The 24,603-nt window shown below is 32.2% G+C and overlaps 2 protein-coding genes across 6 annotated transcripts; both read left to right on the top strand.

The window, feature by feature from the left end:
- Positions 1-3,736: 3,736 nt before the first annotated feature.
- LOC112750816 (uncharacterized) lies at positions 3,737-5,240 on the top strand. Its single transcript, XM_025799677.3, has one exon. It carries the CDS (start codon positions 4,118-4,120, stop codon positions 5,108-5,110), a length of 993 nt encoding a protein of 330 aa, XP_025655462.1. The 5' UTR covers positions 3,737-4,117; the 3' UTR covers positions 5,111-5,240.
- A 5,373-nt stretch (positions 5,241-10,613) lies between these two features.
- LOC112750815 (carbonic anhydrase, chloroplastic) lies at positions 10,614-18,143 on the top strand. 5 transcript variants are annotated; one of them, XM_025799674.2, is made up of 10 exons: positions 10,614-13,509; positions 15,309-15,367; positions 15,495-15,647; positions 15,741-15,789; positions 16,046-16,162; positions 16,250-16,303; positions 16,392-16,477; positions 16,758-16,863; positions 17,304-17,462; positions 17,921-18,143. In XM_025799674.2, the coding sequence occupies exons 1-10, from the start codon at positions 13,306-13,308 to the stop codon at positions 17,960-17,962; spliced, it is 1,029 nt and encodes a 342-aa protein (XP_025655459.1). In that variant the 5' UTR covers positions 10,614-13,305; the 3' UTR covers positions 17,963-18,143. The 5 variants fall into 5 exon arrangements, with proteins under 5 accessions (XP_025655459.1, XP_025655461.1, XP_072073751.1 ...); XM_025799676.2 differs by having other exon boundaries at positions 17,304-17,513; XM_072217650.1 differs by having other exon boundaries at positions 10,620-11,028.
- The last annotated feature ends 6,460 nt before the right edge of the window (positions 18,144-24,603 follow it).

The following is a 24,603-nucleotide window of genomic DNA, read 5'->3' as shown; positions in this document are numbered from 1 at the left end:
GGGAATAGACCATGTTAGAATCGGACAAGAAGAAGCTTGAGCTCAAATTTTAAAATGTATAGAGTCAATAAACAATATAATGCAGCATATCTGGTTTGAGCTTTAATATTGTTGCACAACATGGCTATAAATGAACAAAATTTGATGCAGCTTATTGATAATCAAAAATAATAAAAATTCCGGAAATCCCTCAACTCCAGAGAATGGAAGAGGACAAAATATATATATTTTTTTATTTAAGAAGGTTAAGCGTAATGTAATACAATGAAGCATTATTGCGTGATAATCTAGTATATGTAATTATGTATATGCCAGGAAATGGGCTATTATTAATTATTAAAATATAACAGACAGAAAATTATTAATAAATTATTTGAAGGCATGCACAATATATTTATTCTAATATTTTCTTAATTAATCCACGTAAACATTCAAGAACGGACAATAAATTAATAACGATATCATACAGGAGGAGAAGTAAGGATTTAGTAAAAGATGTTGTTTGCAATTTTAATACACATAAAACTTTAATAAATTACATTAAACTTACATTTTATATTCAGACAGTTTACCTTCAATATTTTTTAAAAATACTTGTTAACAACATAAAAAAAAATAAAATAAAAATTTAGTGCAGTATATTTAAAGGTGCCCCATGGATCGAACAACCTCTAATGTCTTGTAGTGGCCAAATAATAATAATAATAATAACCTAGAAACGGCATAACCATCTATGATCCATATGGTATGCAATTTGCTACTGCTAGTAGTTTTGCATTTGTGTGTGACACACGTATGTAATGTAAGAGGACACCTATAATTTAATATCCCACCGCTATTGATTGGGACCTCCATTTGGCCCCCAAAATAGTGGTGTCATTTTTTTTTTTTTTTTTTTTTTTTTTTTTTTGGTTTCCCACGGTATCCCCCAACCCGGCAGGTCAAGGACTAATCCGTCGCGGTACTGAGCTCCATTTAAGGGTTTGCCGCTGGCCAATGGGTTGCTGCATGCACAAGGCGGGATTCGAACCCCCGACACTTGCTTAAGCGGACTAGTGAGCTAACCACTAGACCAACCCAACTTGGTTAGTGGTGTCATTTATTTCACACACCTTACCTGTCCCTAAATCACCACACGCGCACGCAAACACATATTGTAAAACGTAATTTTCGTAATCATGCACTTTAAGTGGAATCAATACTAACAAAGTTGGAAAATTCCAGATGATTGCAATTAGCTCCCTCTCTGGTACGGTTTGGAATTATGTTCACATCAGAAAATGTTAAAACAAAGTGCCATTTATTATTCTAACCCGTACATACATTATTTATACGGTTTTGCTAACAATGGTTGATGGTTTATTGGTTGTTAGTTAAACCCAATTTATGTTTATAATATAGCTATATTTTCTTTGAAGTCTTAATCACATAGGGTGTGTTTGGCAAACACGTTAGAGAGGAGAGAAGTCCGTTTGAACTTCTTGAAAGTTTCACTTTGATGTTTAGTAATTTTTATGTTTCTGAACGCAGAATTGATTCTGCCTCTGAACCCACGTTTAGAAAAAGCTAAAATTTGTAATTTCTGCGTTTCACATTTCACGTTTCACTTTTAGAAGAAGCTAAAATATTTCTTTTTTACTAACCCTACACTTCATTTTCTTCTATAAGAATGATACCAATAACTATTATTTTCACAGTCATTTTTTGTAGTTCTTCCTACTTCTTTATAGTTTTTTAGTTTCATTTTTTTCATCAAAATGGTTCAGATTTATTTCAGTTACTAACAAATTGAATATTTTAATTTTTTATTATTTTTAGTACTCATTTTCATATTTTAATTTTTATGATTTTTATTGTATTTTTTATTTATATTTTTTAATTATATTTTTATTTATATGATAAATATTTTTATATTATTTGTGTAAGTCTTCTGAATTCTCATGTTATGTTTTTATATGGATTTTTTATCATTTACTATATTATTTTTTTTATATGTATATTTTTTATGAAATCTTTTTTTTTGACTTTGTTTGTATGATTTTTTATTTATTTTATTGTATTTCTTTTATTCATATAACAAATATTGTTGACTTTTTTTTATTTTTTATAGTGTTCTAATTTTTCAGGTATTTTATTAATTTTTATTATTTTTTTCATATGAATTCTTTTTTTTCTATCCTTTACCGCATTATATTTATGTTGTGTATGAATTTTTTTTTATTTTTATTTGATTTTATTCGTATGAATTTTATTTACGTTTTATGGTATTTTTTTGTTCATATGATATATGTTGTTGGTTTTATAGAATTTTTATTATTTCTTATCTGTATGATTTTTTTCTATTCTTTGATGTACTCTATTTTTGTTTTGTATTAATTTTTTTATTTTTTATTCTGACTTTATAAAATTTGTAATTGTAATTATTATATACTACGTTTATTATCAAAATTTTGACTAATATAAATTATGATCCTATAAAAAAAGGACAAAAAAATAAAAATTAATTATAAATAACAATACAGTCATAAATAATAAAAATTTATAGTCTAAAATAATACTAAATTAAAGAACACTGACGATACTAAAAAAAATTATAGAATATTTTCTTTTTGTGTGACATTATAAAATTTATAGTACTCTCTCTTATATTTTTATTTTTTATTGTATTTATTTTATTTATATGATAAATATTTTTATATTATTTTTTATAGTATTCTGATTTTGCAGGTATATAAAATTGATGTCTCTTTTAGTAATTTTTCATCTAAAAGTGATTTTGAGTAGTATAATCCAAACAACATTTATTTTACTATAATCAATTTTGATATAAAGATTACCAAATATAAATCACGTTAACCCAAACTAACTTATCATCAAAATCAATTTTACAAAATCAATTTTATGCAAACTCCAATTTGCAAACTGTAATCCAAACACACACATAACAAAGTAGCAAACTGACTTATATAGAAGTTACGTTCAAATTAGTTGTCTTGTTGAAACCATATGTAAAGCTAAAGTTTCAAACTTTAATTTTTTTACATCACGATTATTATAAATAATTTTTTTTTATAAAAGTTGTTTTTCTTTTCTCTCATATTAAATATGAATGTTTTTTTAAAAACTCAAATCACTTGGCATCAAAATGCATCAATTTATTAGTGTATCTAATGTAATTAATGTACATAGAGATTGCCTGTAACATAATGTGTAATTATTATCAGAATACATTTTATGCTAAAAATCAATAACACTTATATAAAATATATAGTAAAAATAAAAAGTTAATTATTTTTTATATATAGCATTTTTTATAAATTAAAATATTTTTTGTGAGAATAATAAAAAGAATAATAAAATTTGATATTTATGACATATCAATATATTAGAATAAATATTAAAAAAAAGTATTATTTACACACCAAAAATTAATACTAAATCAATCATTATATAATTATGTATAAATATATGTAATTTAATTTATTTTTAATATATATATATTTTATATTAATAATTAATTTTAGTATATATTTAATATAATTGTAAAAAATATATTCTAAATTATAAATTTTTTTTTTAATAATTATGAGATGAGATATTTAAAAAAATAATGATTTCTTAAACAGGAGCGTATTTATTGTGGAATGGATTTTTTCAATTGTTAAAAAAATTAAAAGTGTAAAGCGTAGTCTCTAGTCTTTTACTACTTTCTCTCATATTTGTTGTTGATCCTATTTATAAAATTAATGATGAAAAATTACACTTTACCTCCTCAATTATTAAAAAAAATTAAGAGGATTCTTTTAAAAAATTTTTGTTTTAATAATTATGAGATGAGATATTTAAAAAAAATAATGATTTCTTAAAAAGAGAGCGCATCCATTTCCCATCCATTGTTGTAGCTACAAACTACAATATTTTAGTGCTGTGTCTTTAGTCTTTAGTCTTTACCTTCTATCTGAAGTTCTTGATCTTCCTCTTCCTCCAATATAAATATGCACCAACTGATTCCTCATTCCTTAGGAAACCCCACAGCGAAAAGGAACACAATTAATTCTCTTTTATCTTGTATTAAAATTTAAGAGAAAAACCGAGAGAAACTGAGGAATTTATAGAAATGCGGAAACAAGAAGAAGAAATCGAGGAGTACTCTCTTGTGTGCCCAAGCTTCAGCACTTACTCTTCTCACAAACTCGCACACATAGCTGATCAAGTTACACGAGAGCACTACTCTCCTCCTCAAAACGACACCGATCTTTTCCCAAACGACAACCACCAAGACCATCTCCAAAACGACGACACCAATTTCGAGTTCATAGCGTTTCGAAAGGCCGCTGACGGCGTTTTCTTTGATCGCTTCAACGGTCCTGTTTTCCCGGTCTTCAACCAAGATCTCGCTGGAACTCCGCCGGAATGCGGCGGAGGAGCTAACGGCGACGAAGACGGCGAAGGTGATAGGAATTCTGGCGCGGAAGATATTCGATTTTCGATGGAGGAGTTGTTGATAGGCGAAGAGGCGGAGAATCGCCGGAGCAACCGCGATCCTCCGTCGTCGTTGTCTTCGTCGGAGGTGGACGACGATCTGGACGGAATTCCACCGGGAACGTACTGCGTGTGGACTCCGAATCCGGTACAGGCATCGCCGAGCAGATGCAAGAAGAGCAATTCGACAGGATCTTCGTCGTCGTCGTCGTCGCCGGCTAAGAGGTGGAAGATTCTAGATTTTCTCCGGCGGAGCAAAAGCGACGGAAAGAACACATTGGTTTTCTTGACGCCGTCGGCATCGCCGTCATTCTCTTCGTCAGGGTTTGGTTCGTCCAAGAAGGAGCAAAAGGAGAAGAAAGAAAAGAAGAAGAAAGTAGAGAAGAAAGAAGCCAATGTGAAACCGAAAGAGGAGTGCAGCGGTGGAAGTCGCAACAATGAGAGCGGCGGCGGCGGAGTCGCCGGGAAAAGGTCGCCGGCGGCAGTGTCGGCACATGAGGCGTTGTATGTGAGGAACAGAGAGATGAGGAGAGTGGATAAGAGGAGGTCATATTTGCCGTACAGGCAAGACTTGGTTGGGTTCTGTGCTACTCTCAACGGCATGGGAAGGACCTTCCCTTCATTTTGAGTGTTGTTCCATTTTTTTTCCTTTTTTTATAATGGGATTAATATTATTAAACATTATAATCCCAATTATTTGAAAAAGTTTGGACAAGACCTGATTTATCAGTAAATTTAAAGAAATTAAGTGTACAAAATTTTATCTCTCTCTCTTGTATATTTTGATGGTCGTTAACGAGGAATTTAAAAAATTTAAATAATGAGGACAAAAATAGTTTAAAAAGTGTTCTGTCTATTGGCTATAATTCCATTTAGGTAAAATTATAAATTGAAATTTAATTAAAACTAAATATACACGTGCTATACCAGGACGAGTACGTAGAGAGTACGTGTTTTACTCTCCTAACGGACTTATCCCATAAAATCAAGTAACTACGTGCCAACTCAAATGTAGTCATAATTTAGGGTTTTATTATGGTTTAGGTGATTCTAGAATTTTAGATTTTTTAAGGTTTCTTAGTTTAATTTTTCTCTAGTTTTATGTTTTAATATTATTCTAGTGTAGTTTTCTTTAAATTTTCTTATTCTACTATTTTAATTTGCCTAGTTTCTCTTGTTAATTTCTCTATTTTGTTACTTTTTAGTTTATAAATAATTGTTGAATTCTAATTTTTCTTTAATGCAATTTGATGTTTTCATATTTATTGATGCTTAAGTGAGTTGATACTATTACTTTCTTGTTTTGATTAGTTGTAGATTTTATTAATTCATGCAATTTATGATACTTTGTTTATATGCCTTCCAAGTGTTTGATGAAATGTCGTCTTTAATTATAGAGTAGATTTTTCTTTTTGACTTGGGATTGAGAACTTAGGTGACCTCGAGTCATTGATTGGTGATTTATGATGTTAGTTGATTTTGTTTCCACTAACGTTATCCTTTCACTAAGTCTAATTAGTGAGTTGGTTAGAATTTGTTGATTAAGATCAATTATGCCTATTTGACTTTTTCCTGATGTTTAGGGGTTGACTAAGTGAGATTAACTCTTCATAATCACCATGTTTGTGGTCAATGACAAGGATAGTGATCTTTGACTCTCAACCCTTGTCAAGATCCTTTTAGCATTTGAATTTCCGTTCTTTTACTAGTTAATTGATTTATTACTTTTAGTTTAATTTCTTTTGTCGTTTAAATATTGCTTTGCTTCTTTTAATTTCGTGTAATTTAAATTTCCGTTTATTGCTACCAAACCCCATTTTCCATAAAACAATAAATTAACATCTGCCAACAATAAATGAACAACAGACACTTTTAGCAATTCACTAATAAGGAAACATGAAACACTTTCAGCCATTCAAACCTACATCCCTAAATTCACTCAACTAGAGTCAATAATCAGACACATTCAGCAATTCAATAATCAGAAAACATGAAACACTTTCAACCATTCAAACCTACAACCCTAAATTCATTAAACTAGAATCAATAATCATATACTTTTTGCAATTCAATAATCAGGAAACATGAAACACTTTCAGCCATTCAAACTTACAGCCATAAATCCACTAAATTAGAATCAATAATTTGACACTTTCAGTAATTCAATAATAAGAAAATATAGAAGACTTAAAATGATACTTACCTCGTGTCACCGTCAGGTCAAATCGTTAACCGTATGATGGGAGGTGGTAGAAAGGCATAAGCTGCCTTATTTCCATGAGAGGACTCCAGGGCCGCGGCTTCCATCACTGTAGGCAGCATCGCTGTGGCAGCGGGCTGCTGAGTGGTTAGAGGCGGCATCGTCGCCGTAGACTGAGAGACGTAGTTGGGGTTAGGGGCCATGATGAACGGCTGGTTTGCTGAACCCGCAACATGTGACGTCACGGGAGTAGTCAGAGTAGAGAGAGAGGATCCAGAATTTCCAGGGGTATCGAAAGAAACCCTCCTTCTACCACGACCACGACTACGACCACGACCAACAACCTGATCTGCAACACCTCTACCATCGTCATGTCTGCAAAGAGCAAAACCAGTCAGAACACAGTGAATCAACAAAATTCAGACAATTTCAAACAACTCCAACAATAATATTTAGCAATTCAGTTCAATAATTGAAACACTTTTCAAAGTTTAAATTCCACTCAATTGGTGTGCCTAAGATGATTTCAAAATATTTGCGAGTTAAAAATAAGAAAATAATAAACAAGAAGCTCAATAATGTACATAACACATATACTCAAAATAATATTTCTTCCTAAAATGTTACATTTTCAAAATAAGAAAAATTTCATTGGATAATTGGAATAATGTCAATTTTTTCTTTACATTATGAATTCATATAAAACCAGTTCAACAATCAACAAAACCTCAGCATATTCATAATCATCAAAACCAATGCATATTCGTATTTATAAACAAATTCATAAACCAATTCAATATTTCAACCACTGCCGTCTGCCATATTCTAATCAGCATCATAAACCAATCAACAATAAAATTAACAGCAATAACATCAATGAATCAACTACTTAAAATTAATATAGCATATAAAATATTAGAATAACTTAAAAAAAAATTAAAATGGTTACCTGTTATTGCAAGGCAGAGGAGAGGCAGAGGCAGGTTCAGCGACATGCGAGCAAGAAGCAAAGTCGAGTGGAGACGTAAGGAGAGAGAGAGAGGCGAAGCTCGGCAGTGGCAGTCGTAGGTTTGTAGTGCGGCACGAAGATTTCGAGAAGAGAGAAGGTGAACGATGAAGTGGCAAGGAGGGAAGAGGGAGAAGAAGAAGAAGAGAGGGGTGTCGGCAGTGGGTGGGTTGACGACGACGGAAAGGGGGCTGTGATGGTGGTGGCGTCGGCGATGGCAGATGGTGGTGTTAGGGAGAGGGGAGGAAATAGTGGTTGAGTGAGAGAGAGAGTGAATCTCGAATGAGGGGAAAGAGGGTTCGCGATTTGAATTTACGCCTTGTTACCATCGGATTTCTCTTACAGTAAACTATTGCGGGTCACCAAAACGTAGCGTTTCATTAATTAGGTCTACCGTCAAATTTTTTCGACGGTAAAGGATGCGCCAATTTAATTTTTTTCCCTCCAAATATTATTGGCGGATTTGCCGTCGGAACAAAATCTACTGGTAATTACTTAACCTTCCAAATTCAACGCCGTTACCGCTGGTAAATCTGCCGCTACTCTACAATGCTAAATCGGACGGTAAATCCAACGGTACTCAACGTTTTTCTTGTAGTGATTCCATATGGTTGCACTAGTTTGTGTGGATTCTACAGCCACAAAAATACAAAAATAATCCACCCAACCATCCCTAGTAGGGATGTCAACAGGGCAGGGCGGGGGCGGAGAATGCCTCCTTGCTCCCATCCTCGCCCTTAAATTTGTTCGCCGTCCCTGTCACCGTTCCTGCTGTAGGGGAGTATTGCTTCCCATTTCCATTTTTCACAGGGTCCCATTCCCTATGGGAACCCTATTCCCCATCTCTTTGTCTGACTAATTATTAATTTCCATAGGAATAGAGCTGAAAGTATCCATCCTATACAAAGACAGTGACTTCTTTCAAAATGATGCAGTGGGAGATACTACGGCAAGTCAGAGCACAGAGTAGTGGACGAGGTGCAGAATGTGGCAGCAGAGAGGAGAATGGACTCGACGATAGAGTTGTGTAAAGGAACGCCACGATTATAGAGAACGACGCGTTGATGGTCTCTCTCTCTCTCTCTCTCTCTCTCTCTCTCTCTCTCTCTCTCTCTCTCTCTCTCTCTCTCTCTCTCTCTCTCTCTCTCTCTCTCTCTCTCTCTCTCTCTCTCTCTCTCTCTCTCTCTCTCTCTCTCTCTCTCTCTCTCTCTCTCTCTCTCTCTCTCTCTCTCTCTCTCTCTCTCTCTCTCTATATATATATATATATATATATATATATATATATATATATATATATATATATATATATATATATATATATATATATATATCGCATGTGAAATGACTACAAACATATATAAGAAATAAACTATTAAGGACAATTAAGTAAATTTATGAATTTCGGGGATTAGCGAGGACAGGGCGGGGATCCCCGCGCTTGCTTCGGGAGAATTTTGCTCCCCGTCCCATCCCCGCAGGGAAACCTCCCCACAGTCGATCTCCATTTGAGACAGTCCTCGCAAGAATTCCCGCATCTTGGGGAGTTTTGCCACCCCTAATCCCTAGAGCAGCAACAACCTTAAGTTTTCATTCAATATCCCTCAATCTTGCTTTCAAACTTGTAATTTTTCTCCTAATCCTTGTAATTTTAGTATCTTGCTGTGATCCTGCAGACTTCGGGTCTGCCCAAGAAAAAAAAATCACATCCATTCTAAACCGTCGATAACCCAATACCATAACAAGAAAACTCATATCCCCAAACTCTAATTCACAAGAGAAAACACGAACATATCTCATAATAGACGCAACCCCAAAATCATCGACTTGAGTTCTCTTTTGTTGAGGAAGCTTGCAAAACGGGCCTCTCTCCATGTTCACATAAGAACTTGAACGAAATCGAGAAGATCTTGAACTTTGAGACACCATGAGAGCAGCGTTGTTAAATCCTACCTCTTCTTCTCTCATTTTAGTATTCGAAAATGATGTTATTATCTTCTTTCCACAAGCCTTCTTTACTTATTATTATTATTATTATTATTATTATTATTATTATTATTATTATTATTATTATTTGCTAAAAAATCAATAAGTTACATTAACAACCACAAGGATATAATTGTTAGAATGATAATTTTAAAATCATATTGGACCTTGAGAACGAATTCGAATGAAAAAAAAAAAGTTGGAGATGAATTCGATTTTCAAGTTAAACCTTAGAAACTAAAATTATATTTAACCTTTAAAATAATAAATTATACCTTCTAATATTTTTCTTTTTTAATATGGTTTTATACCAAGTAAACAAAATCTAACGAAAACTTTAAGAGTATGAAGTGCCAATAATTTAAGGTGCCAACTTCTATACATAGTAAAACTATACAGAAAATACAGCAAAATTAATAATAAGTAATGTTATGTGAGTCTCATTATTTTTTTAAATAAAATATTATTTTATCATCAAATATACCATCATGCTATATATTTCCTTTTCTTTTTTTTACAAAAGAATTCAACATAACAAGGTGAAACAACTAAAAATATATAAAGAACCAAACAAACAAAGAAACAAATGAATGCTCAATCTGCGTAGTATGCTATGTATATATTTTCTAAGTATGTATGTGAGTATTGTCCATATATAGAATACTTTAGATTAAAACTCCAAACATGTGAAAATATTAAAATAATACACTTCATATTTAAATTAAATTAAATTGTTAATATAAACATGTGCTATGCATGCATTATGGATCTGTTAACCGCAAACAATTCATTAATTCAAGTAGTGACATAGACATGCCGAGAAAACAATGTCGACATAATTTCTTCATTGTGTACACTGAATGTTGACATCAAAATCAAATAGCCCTATCATAGTCGTAATTTGTATGTAATATATATAGCATCATATTGGTCATTATTATTGCTCATGAGAAAACCAACCCTAAATTTTATTCTCTCTTCTTTGGATTTTGCTTCCAAGTTCCTAGCAGCTACTGCATTACTATTACTGCCGTTTCCCTTAGTTTCTCACAAAGGAATTTGTTGAAAAATTTGGAGGAGAATCAATAATGTTATTTCTACATTTCATTTTCTATACTCATTCTCTGCACCTTCCTTTTATGTATGATAAAGGAAAAAATATAAATTTTTCTATTATTTTGTCATAAAAGTGAGGTGTAGAGTAAAAATGTAGAAAATGAACGGTATAAATAACATTGATGTTGAGAATGTATATTTGGTCTTTTTATCACAAATATCATAAGTTATGATTACCACAAATTAAAGCCAACTATTGGGTTTGAAAAATTATATATAGGCTTCTCTCCAAGAATTTGGGGTAAGTATGTATATGTTCTTCTTTAGTTCTTTCAATCTCTCTAGAATTTTTTTCTTTATGAACTTTCTCATGGTTATTTATAGGCAAATTCACAGGCATCACTATATAACCCCGTTTTGAGCACCTGTTTTTCTTTAGGTAATGAGTCTGTTATTGGGAACTGTATGCTCACATCTTGATTATAAAGAAAATTTCTCCATTACAACTATATTTTATTTCTTTATTTATTTGATAAGATAAATTGGACAACTCCCAATTATACACATCACAAATTTACACACACTGATTAAAGATTCTTTCCACTGTTTGTAACTTGGAAAAATGGGCCGTGAGCTGCGGATATGGGTCTTGTTTGTGTGGAGGTATTTGATATGTAAGCCCACTAGAATGGTAAAGTTTCATCAGACCTAAAAAAATAAAAGGATGTCATTGTTGACCCAAAAAGTTCAGAAGAGTTAACTGTTTTTAGTTTTTCTTTGTGTTTTAGGCCTCTAACCCTTTTGTTAACAAAAAAAAAAAAGGCTAACTTAACTTAATTGAATGATTAATTTACAAATTGGCTTAAATAAGTGTTTAATATTCGAATTTTATTTTATACATGTAAAATAATTTATTGGTCAATGACAAATTTTTAAATAAAATTTTGATTCACGAAAAATTAACTCTTAGTTTATTGAGTCAGAAGATACCGTTTGAAACCCAAAAAAAATTGTCACAAAAAAGAACATGTGAACCACTGGCTCAACCATTGTAGGTGAACTAATTAAAGAACTCTACTATGATGTTGAGAACCACAAATTGAAAGATTGAAGGATAGGGTTTTATCCTTGTAGTCCATCGCTTATGAGGTCCGTCACATGTGAACCACTGGTTCAATCTATGGATATAGAAAGGGTTATAAAAATACATGAATAATTATTTTTCAATTTGTTTTCTTTTATTGAATGTTAAAACTGCATGTGACCATACACATAACTTTCCTTTTTCAATCTTGGCACTCGATGTTGAAGGTTATTACTTTTTTTTTTTGGGAGGTTTTTCTACCAAGCCACAAAGTTTAAGTGATATGAGAGTGTGTGGATCTTATCAACTAACTTAAAGAAAAATGGAAAAATTAAACCTCCAATAATGTTCCTAGCAGCTGCATGGTCTCACCAATCATATTGAAGTTCACATATGGCACAGAAGAGGAAAATGTAGACTGTAGAGTGATCTAATCTTTGGCTAGAATATATGTCACTATTTCACACTATTATATATTGTAGATAGGCTTAATATCATTTTCAGATAAATATACTCTTGTGTGAGTACCTTTTGTTTATTCTATCTAGCTTCCAAAGCATATGTGGAAGATAGTGTATTAAAATATGTACTTCCATTTTTTTTATAATTAATTTCAACATACTATATGGATTTATGTGCAAATGAATGTAACGAATCCTCCTAAGTTGTGGCAAAAATAGCGAATAGAGATGCATCTAAATGTAGAGCAATAATATTATTGCAATAAAATGTTTTGTCCCTTAGCTTTTCAGATGGGGTATAAGTGGTTATAGTTTTCACCTACGTGGCAAACCGGCATTGCTTGCATGTCATGACACGCACAAATTTTATTTTAAGAAAAAAAAAAAAAGAAAATGGGACAAAACGTACCCTACACCTATTAATGATTACTTAATTTCTAAATCCATTGGAATACTCGTTGCCACAATTTCTATTCTTATAATAATTAACGTACGAAAAATCTCATAGATAATATCTATATACACAATGCAATGTCCATTCATAACACCCTCTTAGGCACTCAAAAAAGGTGAATTATTCTAATGCCACTCATAATACAATATGTAGAAATTAACTTTTAAAAAGAATTCCTAATTATATGTGTGTGTGAGTAGTAGACAAGAGAATAGATATATGTACGTTCATTAATTAATATGAATATGGTGGTGGTGGTGGTGGAAAATGAAAAAAAAAAAAATAGAAGGGTTATGTATGTATATATGTGACAAGAAAAAGGTGATCCAAAGTGACATAGGGTTATGGTCATTCTTTGGTAGTTAATCTCCAACATTCAAACCTCATCTACAAGGATAGGATTGAAGCTCTCATTTGTTTGGCTTTCACTTTCATTATCTACCTCTTATTTCACCAATATAAGGGAGGGTGCATGGAATCACGTATAGGCCACGTTCATGACCATATAGTATAATAGTACTAGTCAATAATCAATAATACTATATAGCTACAAAATTTGAGTAATAACATTGCAAACCAATGTCGACCTCCTCCGTTAACGGTTGGTGTCTCTCTTCCATCTCTCCAGCTGCCAACACCTCCGTAAGGAGAGCCGCATTGCGCCCTTCCGTTTGCGCCGCCCTTAGCACCCCTTCGTCGTCCTCCTCCTCCTCCTCTTTTCCTCCTCTCATCCAAGACAGGCCTGTTATTGCTCAACCCATCATCACCCCGACTTTGCCCTTGGTATATATGTGCAACAAATGATGCACCTTTATTTTTTCTATCTTATCAATGAAAATTGTGTTTTTGTTGTTTAGTTTCTTACTTTCTCTCTCTTAATTGGTTTATAAAAAAATAATTACATTTTCGGATTATCAAATTTTTAAAAAATAGTCATTATTTTACAATGAAAGAAATTATTTCTTCTTTTAAATTTCAGTAAAAACCTACAATTCTATTTGTAATTTTGGCTTATAATGTTAGTGTGTCATGGGCTATTTCGACAACGTTCATTCAACGTTGATGCACTAAAAGTGTATTATTTATTCAAAAATATTATTTATATACTAAAATTAGTCACTAAAAACCTAAAATCAATCATCAATGTATTTATGTATAAATACATGTGTAGTTTAATTTATTTTCAATGTATTTTATATTAGTGGCTAACTTTGATGACTGATTTTAATGTATACGTAACATAACTCTTATTATTATTATTATTATTATTATTATTATTATTATTATTATTATTATTATTATTATTATTATTATTATTATTATTGTTATAGAGATCTAGACTCTAGTCATATGTTGACATACATACGTTACAAAATACAATTTATAATGACATATATAGTGAAAACTACGTATTCTCTTACTTATATATAAAATAAAAAGACCAATTCTTTTCCTTGGTCATTCCCCATATTGTCTACAAAATAATATCATTTGTTTTTGCGCCTTTGACTTTATTAGTTGCCAATCCTAGTTATTAATTGTCAAATGCTTTTTACTTTAGTCACCAAAAAAAAAATGCTTTTTACTTTGGTCCTAATAATTAACTACCTTACAAATCATATGCATGCATGACACGATCATATATAAAATTCAAAAATATTATTTATATATTAAAATTAGCCATTAAAATTAATTATTATGTATTTGTGTATAAATATATGTATTGTTTAATTTATTTTTAATATATATTATGTATTTTAACATATATTTTATACTAATAACTGATTTTAATAGTTGAATTTAGTATATACATAAATATTCGATATAAAATTAATAAATAGCATACTAAGCATACTACAAAATTTGATCTCTCTTTGAGCTTAGGATATATAATAGGTGAATTTGGTTGCTACATGGAAGATAAACATTCGATCAAGTTTCTAAAGTTAAGAATTCTCACATGGATCAACATTTTATTTTTTCTTTAGAGACCTACCACACCACATTGGTAGCTTAGTTAGGTTTGAGTGACAGGTGTGTGGCATGAACATGTTCATACACTAGTATGTATCACCAATCAGCACCACACAATTAACCAATTTTTCATATCAAAATTTTAAATTCTATATAATGTAAATTTTGCTCTGTATGGTGGAGCCACCATAGTTATAACTTATAAGAGTGTGTTAGTTATTTGTTGGAGGATTCTAAGGCGAATTATATAGCAAATCCAAACTAATCATAGAAAAAGAAAAGGTTCATTTCATCATAAATCAGTTTTGCAATATTTATTACTAATTTTTTATTTTTTTCATATATTTTCACCATCACATATGACAAGGTCATATCAATTTCAATATATATTTTTCAGATTTTAACAATATTTATTTACATAACCAAATTTAATGCTACTAACTTAGCATCAAGCTATTAACCTAATAAGGCAAAAACTTCATAAATTATTAGTTTCATATCTCTTTAAACTTGAACATAAAAATTCATCCACAATCTTTAATTTAACTCATTATTTTTATTATTGATTCAAAGGTTGACACATATTTCTTTATTTGTGATTTATGAAGAGAGAGGAGATGGGAAAGGAGTACGAGGAGGCTATTGAAGAACTTCAGAGACTCTTGAGGTAATAAATTAAATCTCAAATACACAATTAAGAACAATGCAAAATTCCAGAACAGTATTATTATACCTTCATCATGATTGAATATTAATTAATTAATTAAAAAAATAAAAAATAAAAATGGTGACAGGGAGAAGGGTGAGCTGAGGGCTACAGCAGCTGAGAAAGTTGAACAGATAACAGCTTCATTGGGAACATCATCTTCCGGTGGAATCGCTGCATCTGATGCAGCCTCTGAGAGGATCAAAGCTGGCTTCATTCACTTCAAGAAAGAGAAATATGAGTTAGTAACTTAATTCATTAAACATTTATTTTCTTTATTCTTTTCTTTTATTTCTTATACCTTAAGTTTTTCATTTTCTCTATTGTTCCACAGCAAGAACCCTGCTTTGTATGGTGAACTTGCCAAAGGACAAGCCCCCAAGGTATTTTTCTTTTCTTTTATTCATCAATTTCATGTCAAAAAATTGTTGCTATAATATTTTAGGTAAGTACTTAACAGAAACAAACTAATAATAAAAACTAAAATAGATAACTTTTAAATTTTACTTGTCCAAAATCGAAAAAGAATAACAATGTCAAATTAGATTAGGATCCTTTTTAGATAATGATTAATAAATTTAATTTTTCTTTTGGACGAAGGGCTAATAACTTTGTGGTGGTTCGGTTTTGTTTTTGCAGTTCATGGTGTTTGCTTGCTCTGATTCAAGAGTGTGTCCATCTCATGTGTTAGATTTCCAGCCCGGTGAGGCCTTTGTGGTCAGAAATGTTGCTAACATTGTCCCACCATATGACCAGGTCCGTTTTAAATTACATTTGTGATTTTCATTATTTTATACTCAAATGGATGGTTAATTTTAATGGTGTTACTCTTCTTTGTACCAGACAAAATACGCTGGAGCTGGTTCTGCTATTGAGTATGCAGTTCTGCATCTCAAGGTAATGAAATGATATTGATTTAATTAATAGTGATTATTATAGGAAGAGTCAAATCTAATTAGCATAACCAAGTTATTTTTTTACAAAGGTTTCCGAAATTGTGGTCATTGGACACAGTGCTTGTGGTGGTATTAAGGGACTCTTGTCTTTCCCATACGATGGAGCCTATTCAACGTAAGTTATTTTTTGCATTACACTACATTTATGTTTATGTTCTCATCTATTATAACGATGAAAGCAAAAAAAAAAAAATCAATTTTAACAGTTTTTAGTACAATAAACTACCCAGTGTTGCAATTTTAATCATTTTAGCTGGCCAACTTGCATTTTTATTAGAATGTATAAAGAAAAGGACTAACTAGTCTTCATTCAAATTATTGTTCACTTTTGATTCATAAGGAATTTTACATTCTATATCATTTTTTTATTTATATTTTCTCTTTAACCTGTGCAGTGATTTTATTGAGGAGTGGGTCAAAATTGGCTTACCCGCCAAGACTAAGGTTAAGGCACAACATGGTGATGCACCTTTTGCAGAGCAGTGTTTTCACTGTGAGAAGGTATAGACAATAAAGAATTACAAGAAAAAAAAAAAAACATACTGAAAAATTTTGATACATTGATAATATAAAAAATTTTACAAAATCATCTAATTAAATTCATATATTTAGATGACATTTTAAATACTGAATTTGAAAATTAGTTAGTTTTGTACTGACACAACGCAATAATGCATAAAAATTAAATTTTGTATTAAAAAAGGAGGTCAGTTATTTATATGGCAGTAATATTAGAAAAACAAAACAAAAAGTTATTTTATAATATTTATTAATTGTTATAAAAATTAATAATTAATAAATACTAAATAAAATAAGTTCTAATTGTTTTGGACTATTTTTGTTTTGTTAATAAATATTTCTATTTATAATTTTATATGGAAATGGTGTGGCTGTGAGGTGATGGTAAGACTGAAATTAGGAATATTGAATTGAAAATGCAGGAAGCAGTGAATGTTTCACTTGGGAACCTTCTAACATACCCATTTGTGAGAGATGGATTGGTGAACAAGACACTGGCACTGAAAGGAGGATACTATGACTTTGTTAAGGGATCTTTTGAGCTCTGGGGCCTTCAGTTTGGCCTTTCCTCTTCTTTCTCCGTATGAACATCATCAATTATGACCTCATCTTCTACTTGGTTCCCTAATTAAGTATTCTCTCCCACTCCCCTATCATTCTACATACTATGTAATTAATTATATCATCATCCTTGTTCATTTTCTTCATTATGAGCCTAATTGATGGAGATTCTCCATCACTATATATATATATCAATCTCCATTGGTACAAATAAACCAAGTATAAATAAATTAATAAATGAAGTGTTGCTTTTCTTCTTATTTTTTTTTTAATTAAGGAGCAAATGAAGAGAAAGTGTGTAACCTAATTAACAGAAATTTAAGGACTAATCATTTTATATTGGTCAACACTTTTTAGTTAATAGCCTAATATTTTTGCTGATAAAAAAATAATAAATTATACTGATTCTGTAACATTGTTGTTAATTTAATTAAGGTGTATGTTTCAGCGTACCAATGGATTTTTCTTGTTTGTTTAGGTAAAAGATGTGGCCACGATTCTGCATTGGAAGCTATATTAGGGTCATTCCTGTGTCTGCAAATGAAGAGGCCTAAGCTAGCTTACTTTGATTTTCATCTATTATATATATATGAAATTGAAATTATGAACTAGTTTTAGTTTGGAAACTACCTCTCCTTTAATAATAAGAGTTGGAAATCCTTTTCTAAGGCAAATAAAATTTTCATCATTTAATTTGGCCACATTATTAGCTGTTCCTATCAAAATATTTGAATATTTCTAGCTTACTTCAACAATTCGGCCTCGTTGTCTATAATACTAGCAAGGTGTTTGTTTCGGTACAATAATAAATTCATACATACTCATATAATAAAAATATGAACAAATAATAAAATGATACGTGAATTATATTATATTATCTAAGTTAGCATTTTATTTTTTTTTTAATATATATCATATGAATACTTTTATGAAAACACCTGCTTATAATTTAGTAAAAACAAAAAATATCTTTTTATTTAATTTTATAAAAAAACCTAAAATATTTTCTTATGTTGGATAAAACTACCTATTTAAATTAAGCAAATTTTAAAAGTCAACTAATTTTAATCTTATAATTTCAAAATTTAAATAATTTAAAAATAAAATAAAAACGAATTCAGTTATTTATCCATACTAAAGGAGATTACTTCAATCTTGGTCATGCTCCCCCCATTTAGTTTTCAACCAGAAACTAAAAGATGACGAGCGATGAAACAAGTGATGACCCCACGATCACCGACGACGACTCGACAAATTGCTTTTGTCGCCCGAGACAAGGATTCCAAGGAAAACAGCGAGACGTTGAAATGTCGACGACGAGACGAGACGAACGACGAGATGTCAGCGAGTGTGAAGGAGACGAGACTCTAGTGGACTACTGACAGTGAAAGAGGAGAGTTTGAGTCACAAAATTGTGAGTGAGAGAGATGTTCCTTGATAGTGTAAAAATGAGGTGAGAAAATTCGGTGAAGATGAAGCGCTTCTTTAATTTTTTTTTTTAGTTTTTCAGATGTTTTTTTTTTTATGAATGACTATGAGAAATTAAGGTTTATGGGGGAGTATAAATAAGATTGAAACAATCTCTTTTAGTGTTGATGAGTAACTGTTTTGTTTTATTTTTTAAATTATTTAAAATTTAAAATTATAAGATTAAATTTCGTTGAATTTTAAAATTTGATTAATTTAAATGGATAGTTTTTGTCCAATATAAAAAAGATATTTAGATCTTTTTTATAAAATTAAATAAAAAGATAATATTTAGTGAAAATTCAAATGCAGTTAACTTTTTGTGAAGTTGATAGTTGACAGTTGTAAGATGACAATTTAGTTAAACATGTTAAATCATTTCACATTTTTCAGTTATCAACTTCACATGAAGTTAACTGCACCTGAGTTTCTACCTTTTTGTTTTTACTAAATTATAAGGGTGTTTTACTAAAAGTACTGATATGATATATATTTAAAAAAAATTAAATGCTGACGTGGATAATATAATCCACCTGTTGTTTTGTTATTTGTCCATATTTTTATCATATTGGTATGTATGAATTTATCATCGTACTGAAGCAAACACCTTAAAAATATATACTACGGAATAAAATATTTTAGAATTAGCATTATTATATTATAATTTTGATGCACTATCAGTGTAAAGTAGTTTTACACGTGTATCCAATTATATAACGTCACATCAGTAAAAATAACTACATTTCACATTGACCACGTGAATGGTCATCCAAAAGAACGGATGTGATTGCACAACTGTGTAAAATATTTTACACTGACAGTATATCAAAATTAAACTCTTATATATAAGTTATTTTTTGTTAAAAAAAATCATGGTAAGACCATAATTTTAAAAACTGGATCGGACTAGCCGATCGAACCAATTCAACTGGAAACCAAAAGTTTTTATAGTTTGATCTAGCAAACAAAGTTGTTAAATTAAAAACCGCTTGAAAATGGTTGAACCGGCCGAGAACTTGCCAAAATTGAACCGAATCTTGACCTATTTTAGAAAAAACGGCGTCATTTGTTAGAAAAAGAAAGGGCAAAGTCCTCCCAGTCCTCTCATCAATCTCAGTTTCTTACTTTCTCTTCACTCCTCCATAAAAAAGAACGGTGCTCTTCCTTTTCCCTAAAAGAACCCTAGCCTCTTTCACTGCCGCCGCTGTTCTTCTCACTGTCGCCGTCCATCGCGCTCAAGAGCTTCGTCTGTTCGTTGTGCTCCATCCCCTTTCCTCATTCCCCTATTCCTCGTCTGTTCTCCTTGCTGCTTAGCTGCACTTTGCCCGTCATCCCTTGTCGTGCTTGTCGCCTGGTCGCCTCGTCCGTCGTGCTTGTCCCTCAAATGTAATGGTTGCTCGTTCGTCGTGCTTTGTCTTTTTTTTTGTCATTTTTTTCGGACATCATATTGAAATACTGAATGATTAGCTTTAAATCTGCTCATTGTTGTAGTTTTTTGTTATTTTTTTCTTCAGAAATCATATTGAGAATCCTTAATGCTTACTGCTCAGTACTCACTCTTCATTCCTTAATGTTCATAAATCATTTTTTGTTCTTTGGTTTTGAATTTATTAATGGTTACTCTAAGTTTGTTTTTTTCAGAAATCAATTTTTGTGCTTAATGCTTGATTGTGCACTAAAAATATGAATTTTTTGTATACAAATAATTTTAAAATGGCCCAAAAATATGGCAAAAAAAGAGTTAAGTTCTTCCTAGAAGTGTTGGGTAAAAAGATGAAACCCAAAAGAACACCTTTGCAATTATATAAACATTCGGAAGAATCTATAATGATAATATTATTACCTCACAAGACGGCTTTGAAATTTCCAAGAATCATCAATGTAATGAGCCGTAATAGCCATATAACCTTTGTTTTGGTTGCTTACTGTCCACATATCAGTTGTAATTGCAACTCAACTTTTATTACGCTCAAGGACATTCATTGTCTTCGATCTCTCATCATTATAGAGCTTCAAGATGTCACTCTTTAAAGCGTTGCAAATAATCACCTTGAAGAGAGGTTGCAAAGCATTACAAAATCATCGAAACCCAATGTGGTCCATAATAGATAGCGGATACTCGTGAAGACAAACCATAACTAATAACTCTTTCCTTGCATTTTCTTGGTCGAAGGTATATGCACCAACCACAACTGTTTTCCCACTAGTTGTTGGAGTTGTCTTCATCATACATTGTCTTATATCTCTAGTGGTGCGGAGCTTGCAGCTTTTGAAGTGATCACGTAAGTGCGAAGTGACTTGTTTTAGGTCACCAAGTAGCTTCAATTTGCAATAATTGCATTCAACCTTTAATTTTTCTTTGATTTCCACAATCTTGAAGTGATTCCACACTTCGGAGGTTAACTTCCTCTTTCGAACACCACTTGTAGAGTTTGTCGTTCCTTTATTAGTGGTTGCGATATCCGTTGGGGGTTCTTGAGGTTGAGATTGAGGAACCTCTTGTGTAGTTTAAATATTAGTGCCTATAGGTTCTTTCGATGGAGTACTCTTCTCAAGAGTATTACTCAATGCATCCGAAGAAGACATTCTATAAATCATGAAATATAAATCATGAATCAAAATCACATTAATCCAACTCAAAAATATAAATCACCTCATAAATCACAATCATGGAGTCGTGTCATTTTCATCATCAAAAGTTTGAGGTAAATCTTACTTCCACTATAGTATGGGCCAACTGAAGAAAAAATGCCTCTACTTGAAATGAAACTCATAGCATATCATATTACCATGTATTTGCAGCTAAAGTTTATGATAAGGATTTTTTTTAATACAATATTAGGATATAAAAAAACTCAGATATTTTTATATCAGCAGAATTGTTTGACTCAATTACTCACTAACTTAAGAGTCTTATATACACAATTAAATACCACACATTAGCAAGGAACCAAGTTAGTACAACATTGACAGATGAATTGATGTGGTTTAGGGCGTGATTATGAACATAGGTAAATAGAACACACAGGAAAATGAGATTTGATTACAATATTAGTGTGATGATCACAGTGTTATGCATGAGATCAGATAAATTAATTAAACTAGGAAACAATGAAAAAACATAGAGGGACAACTTCACAAACTACACCTAGCAATTTTGCAATAATTTTGCAGACATAAACATACAATTCCAATGTCAAAATAATCAAATTTACACACACTATTATGCTTCTTTCACCTCCAGGGTTTAATCTGCTCAGATCTTGAATATTAACTCAGAAATATTAATCATAATCAGAAATCAAATTCATATCAACCTAACTCAGAAATATAAATTACACAACAAGAAATTCATAGTCGGAAATTCATTAACCTAATCAGAAATTCAAAAATTAGTTAACCTAATCAGAAATTCAGAAATTCATTAACCCTAATCAGAAATTCACAAATTCAAAACTCAGAAATCCAAAAATTCAAAACACAAAAATTCAGATTAAATGGAATCTCATTAATTCAGAACACAGAAATTTCTTACCCTAATTCAGAAATCTAAATTCAGAAAAGGGGATGGAAGACCAGCGAAGACCAGGGCTGACTTACCTGAACCTGACGGAGAAAAGGGAAACCGGTGAAGACCGGCGATGCGAAGAGGAGAAGATGATGACCCGCGACAAGTCTACCGCAACCAGGAGAAGACGACGATGTTGCCGAGTCTGCTGTGACCAGGAGAAGAAGACGACGTTGTCGGAGCCCGCGATGGTGAGCTCGACTGCCTCGACACCTTCAGTGAGCGACCGAGCCACTCAAGGGGTCTGGGGTGGGAGGTGGCGCTGAGGGACCAGAGGGTGGAAGGTGGCGGGCGACGGTCGGTGGTCGGCAGTCAGTAGGAAGGAGCCAGGAGGGGCTGAGGGTTTGAGGAGGAGTGGAGAGTCTCAGTTCAGTTCTCGCTCTCTCTCTCTCTGAAGCAGGGGAATGTGACGGCTAGGGTTAGGACGTTAGGTTATGTTCAAATGGCTGATGGTTCACACACACACACACACACACACATATATATATATCAGGCCGTTTTTGTCTTTTCACACAAACGGAGATTTAACGGGTCCCCACGGGACGGGGACCTCTACCCCCGCCCCCGTCCCCGCGGGTAGAAATTACCCCCCATACCTGCTCCTCGACGGGTAAATCCCCGCGGGTACCCGTCCCGCCGGGGATTTTTGCCATGCCTAATTCGTGCACTCACCCCCTAGGTTTGATTTTGAAGAAGAGCAAATTAGTACCAAACCAAAACCCTAGCCTAGGTTCCTCCTCACCGTGTCTGCCACAGTGCCGCTGCCGTCCGTGTTGTCGGCGCCTCCGCTTCTTCCTCTTCCCCCTGTCCGGAACCCAGGCACTCTCTTGTAGCTCGGTAAGTCATCCCCATCCTCCCTGACTTCTTTGTTTGAGGCTTGGAGCAGCTCGCCGACAGGTAGCTACTTGCCGTCGTCTCGCCGGTTGCCGTCCGTGTCTCCGTTGAAGGTTTGTGGCCCTGCTTTCACTTCGGTTCTTCTTTTTCCTTTTATGCTCTGGTTACTAATGGCTCTGTTTACTGATGGCTGATTGATCGGTTGTTTTTCCTTTTAATTTCTGAAAATTTTGTTGAAATTTTCTTGAATGTTTTGTAATGTTTGTTTCTGTTTTGTAATTGCTGGTTGCAGGTTTAGATGTTTAGTGTGATTATTGGTTACTGTTTTGTAATGGAAATCAAATAATTGATTTTGTGCTGCTACTCCTTTTTAATTCCTGAAATTTTTGTTGAAATTTTGTTGCTGCTGCTAAAATGGAAATAAAATCATTATTGAAATTTTTTGTTTAGCTTTATTGATTTCAGGTTTAGTGTGATTAGGGATTACTTGTTGCTGTTTTGTAATATTTGTTACTGAACGCTAAAAATGGAAATAAAATCAAATGCTGTTTTGCTGAATGATGATTTTCGTTGCTGAATGCCCTGTTTGTTGCTGAATGATAATTTTTGTTGCTGAATGCTGAATGCTATTGGTAATAGTGTTTTTGTTGCTGAATGCCCTGTTTGGTGCTGAATGATAATTTTTTATTTATGGCTGTGTTGTTGCTGTTTTTAATTTTGTGAATGATTTATTAATTTCAGTTATGGATGATAGTATTAATCAAGAAGCAATTGCTGATAACAATGCATCTGTGAATAATAACTTGCCTGCCAATCCTAATCCTCCTATTTCGAATGATGATGTCAATCCTAATCCTCCTGATAACAATGCATTTGATGATTGATAAATCTTCATGTTGGTATTTAATATTTAGATATTATTTTTACTATTTAACTTTTGAGTTTGTATTTTGATAAGATCATATGGATTTGGTTGATGATATTTTATAGTATTTTAAATTTGAAAGATATTTTAAGATTTATATTAGACTATCATTATATTTTAGGATGTTTATTTATAATTTATTTATTATTTTATTCTAAAACGATTTTTTTTGGTTGACCACCAGTTGGACCAGTAAACTAGTGAACCAGTGACTAGAGCAATTTGATAACTGATCCGGTTCTCAGAACTTTGAATATTAGTGAAGGTCTCAACACTTGTTCTCCACCTCTATTTCTCATATTTAATTTTTGTGTTACTTATTTGTCATTAATAGAAGTATTTTTTGCACAAATTTACTTATCCTTAA

This window comes from Arachis hypogaea, chromosome 15 (assembly GCF_003086295.3).
Source record: "Arachis hypogaea cultivar Tifrunner chromosome 15, arahy.Tifrunner.gnm2.J5K5, whole genome shotgun sequence".
Taxonomy (NCBI): Eukaryota; Viridiplantae; Streptophyta; class Magnoliopsida; order Fabales; family Fabaceae; genus Arachis; species Arachis hypogaea.
Note: the sequence above shows the minus strand (reverse complement) of the source record. Positions and strands in the feature narration are given on the sequence as shown.

Bases quoted from the DNA above. Each gene is read 5' to 3' on its own strand.
- LOC112750816 (XM_025799677.3), top strand. From the start codon at position 4,118: ATGCGGAAACAAGAAGAAGAAATCGAGGAGTACTCTCTTGTGTGCCCA.
- LOC112750815 (XM_025799674.2), top strand. From the start codon at position 13,306: ATGTCGACCTCCTCCGTTAACGGTTGGTGTCTCTCTTCCATCTCTCCA. The intron at 13,510-15,308 runs GTATATATGTGC...TGATTTATGAAG, and splicing joins TCACCCCGACTTTGCCCTTG to AGAGAGGAGATGGGAAAGGA. The intron at 16,163-16,249 runs GTCCGTTTTAAA...TCTTTGTACCAG, and splicing joins TTGTCCCACCATATGACCAG to ACAAAATACGCTGGAGCTGG.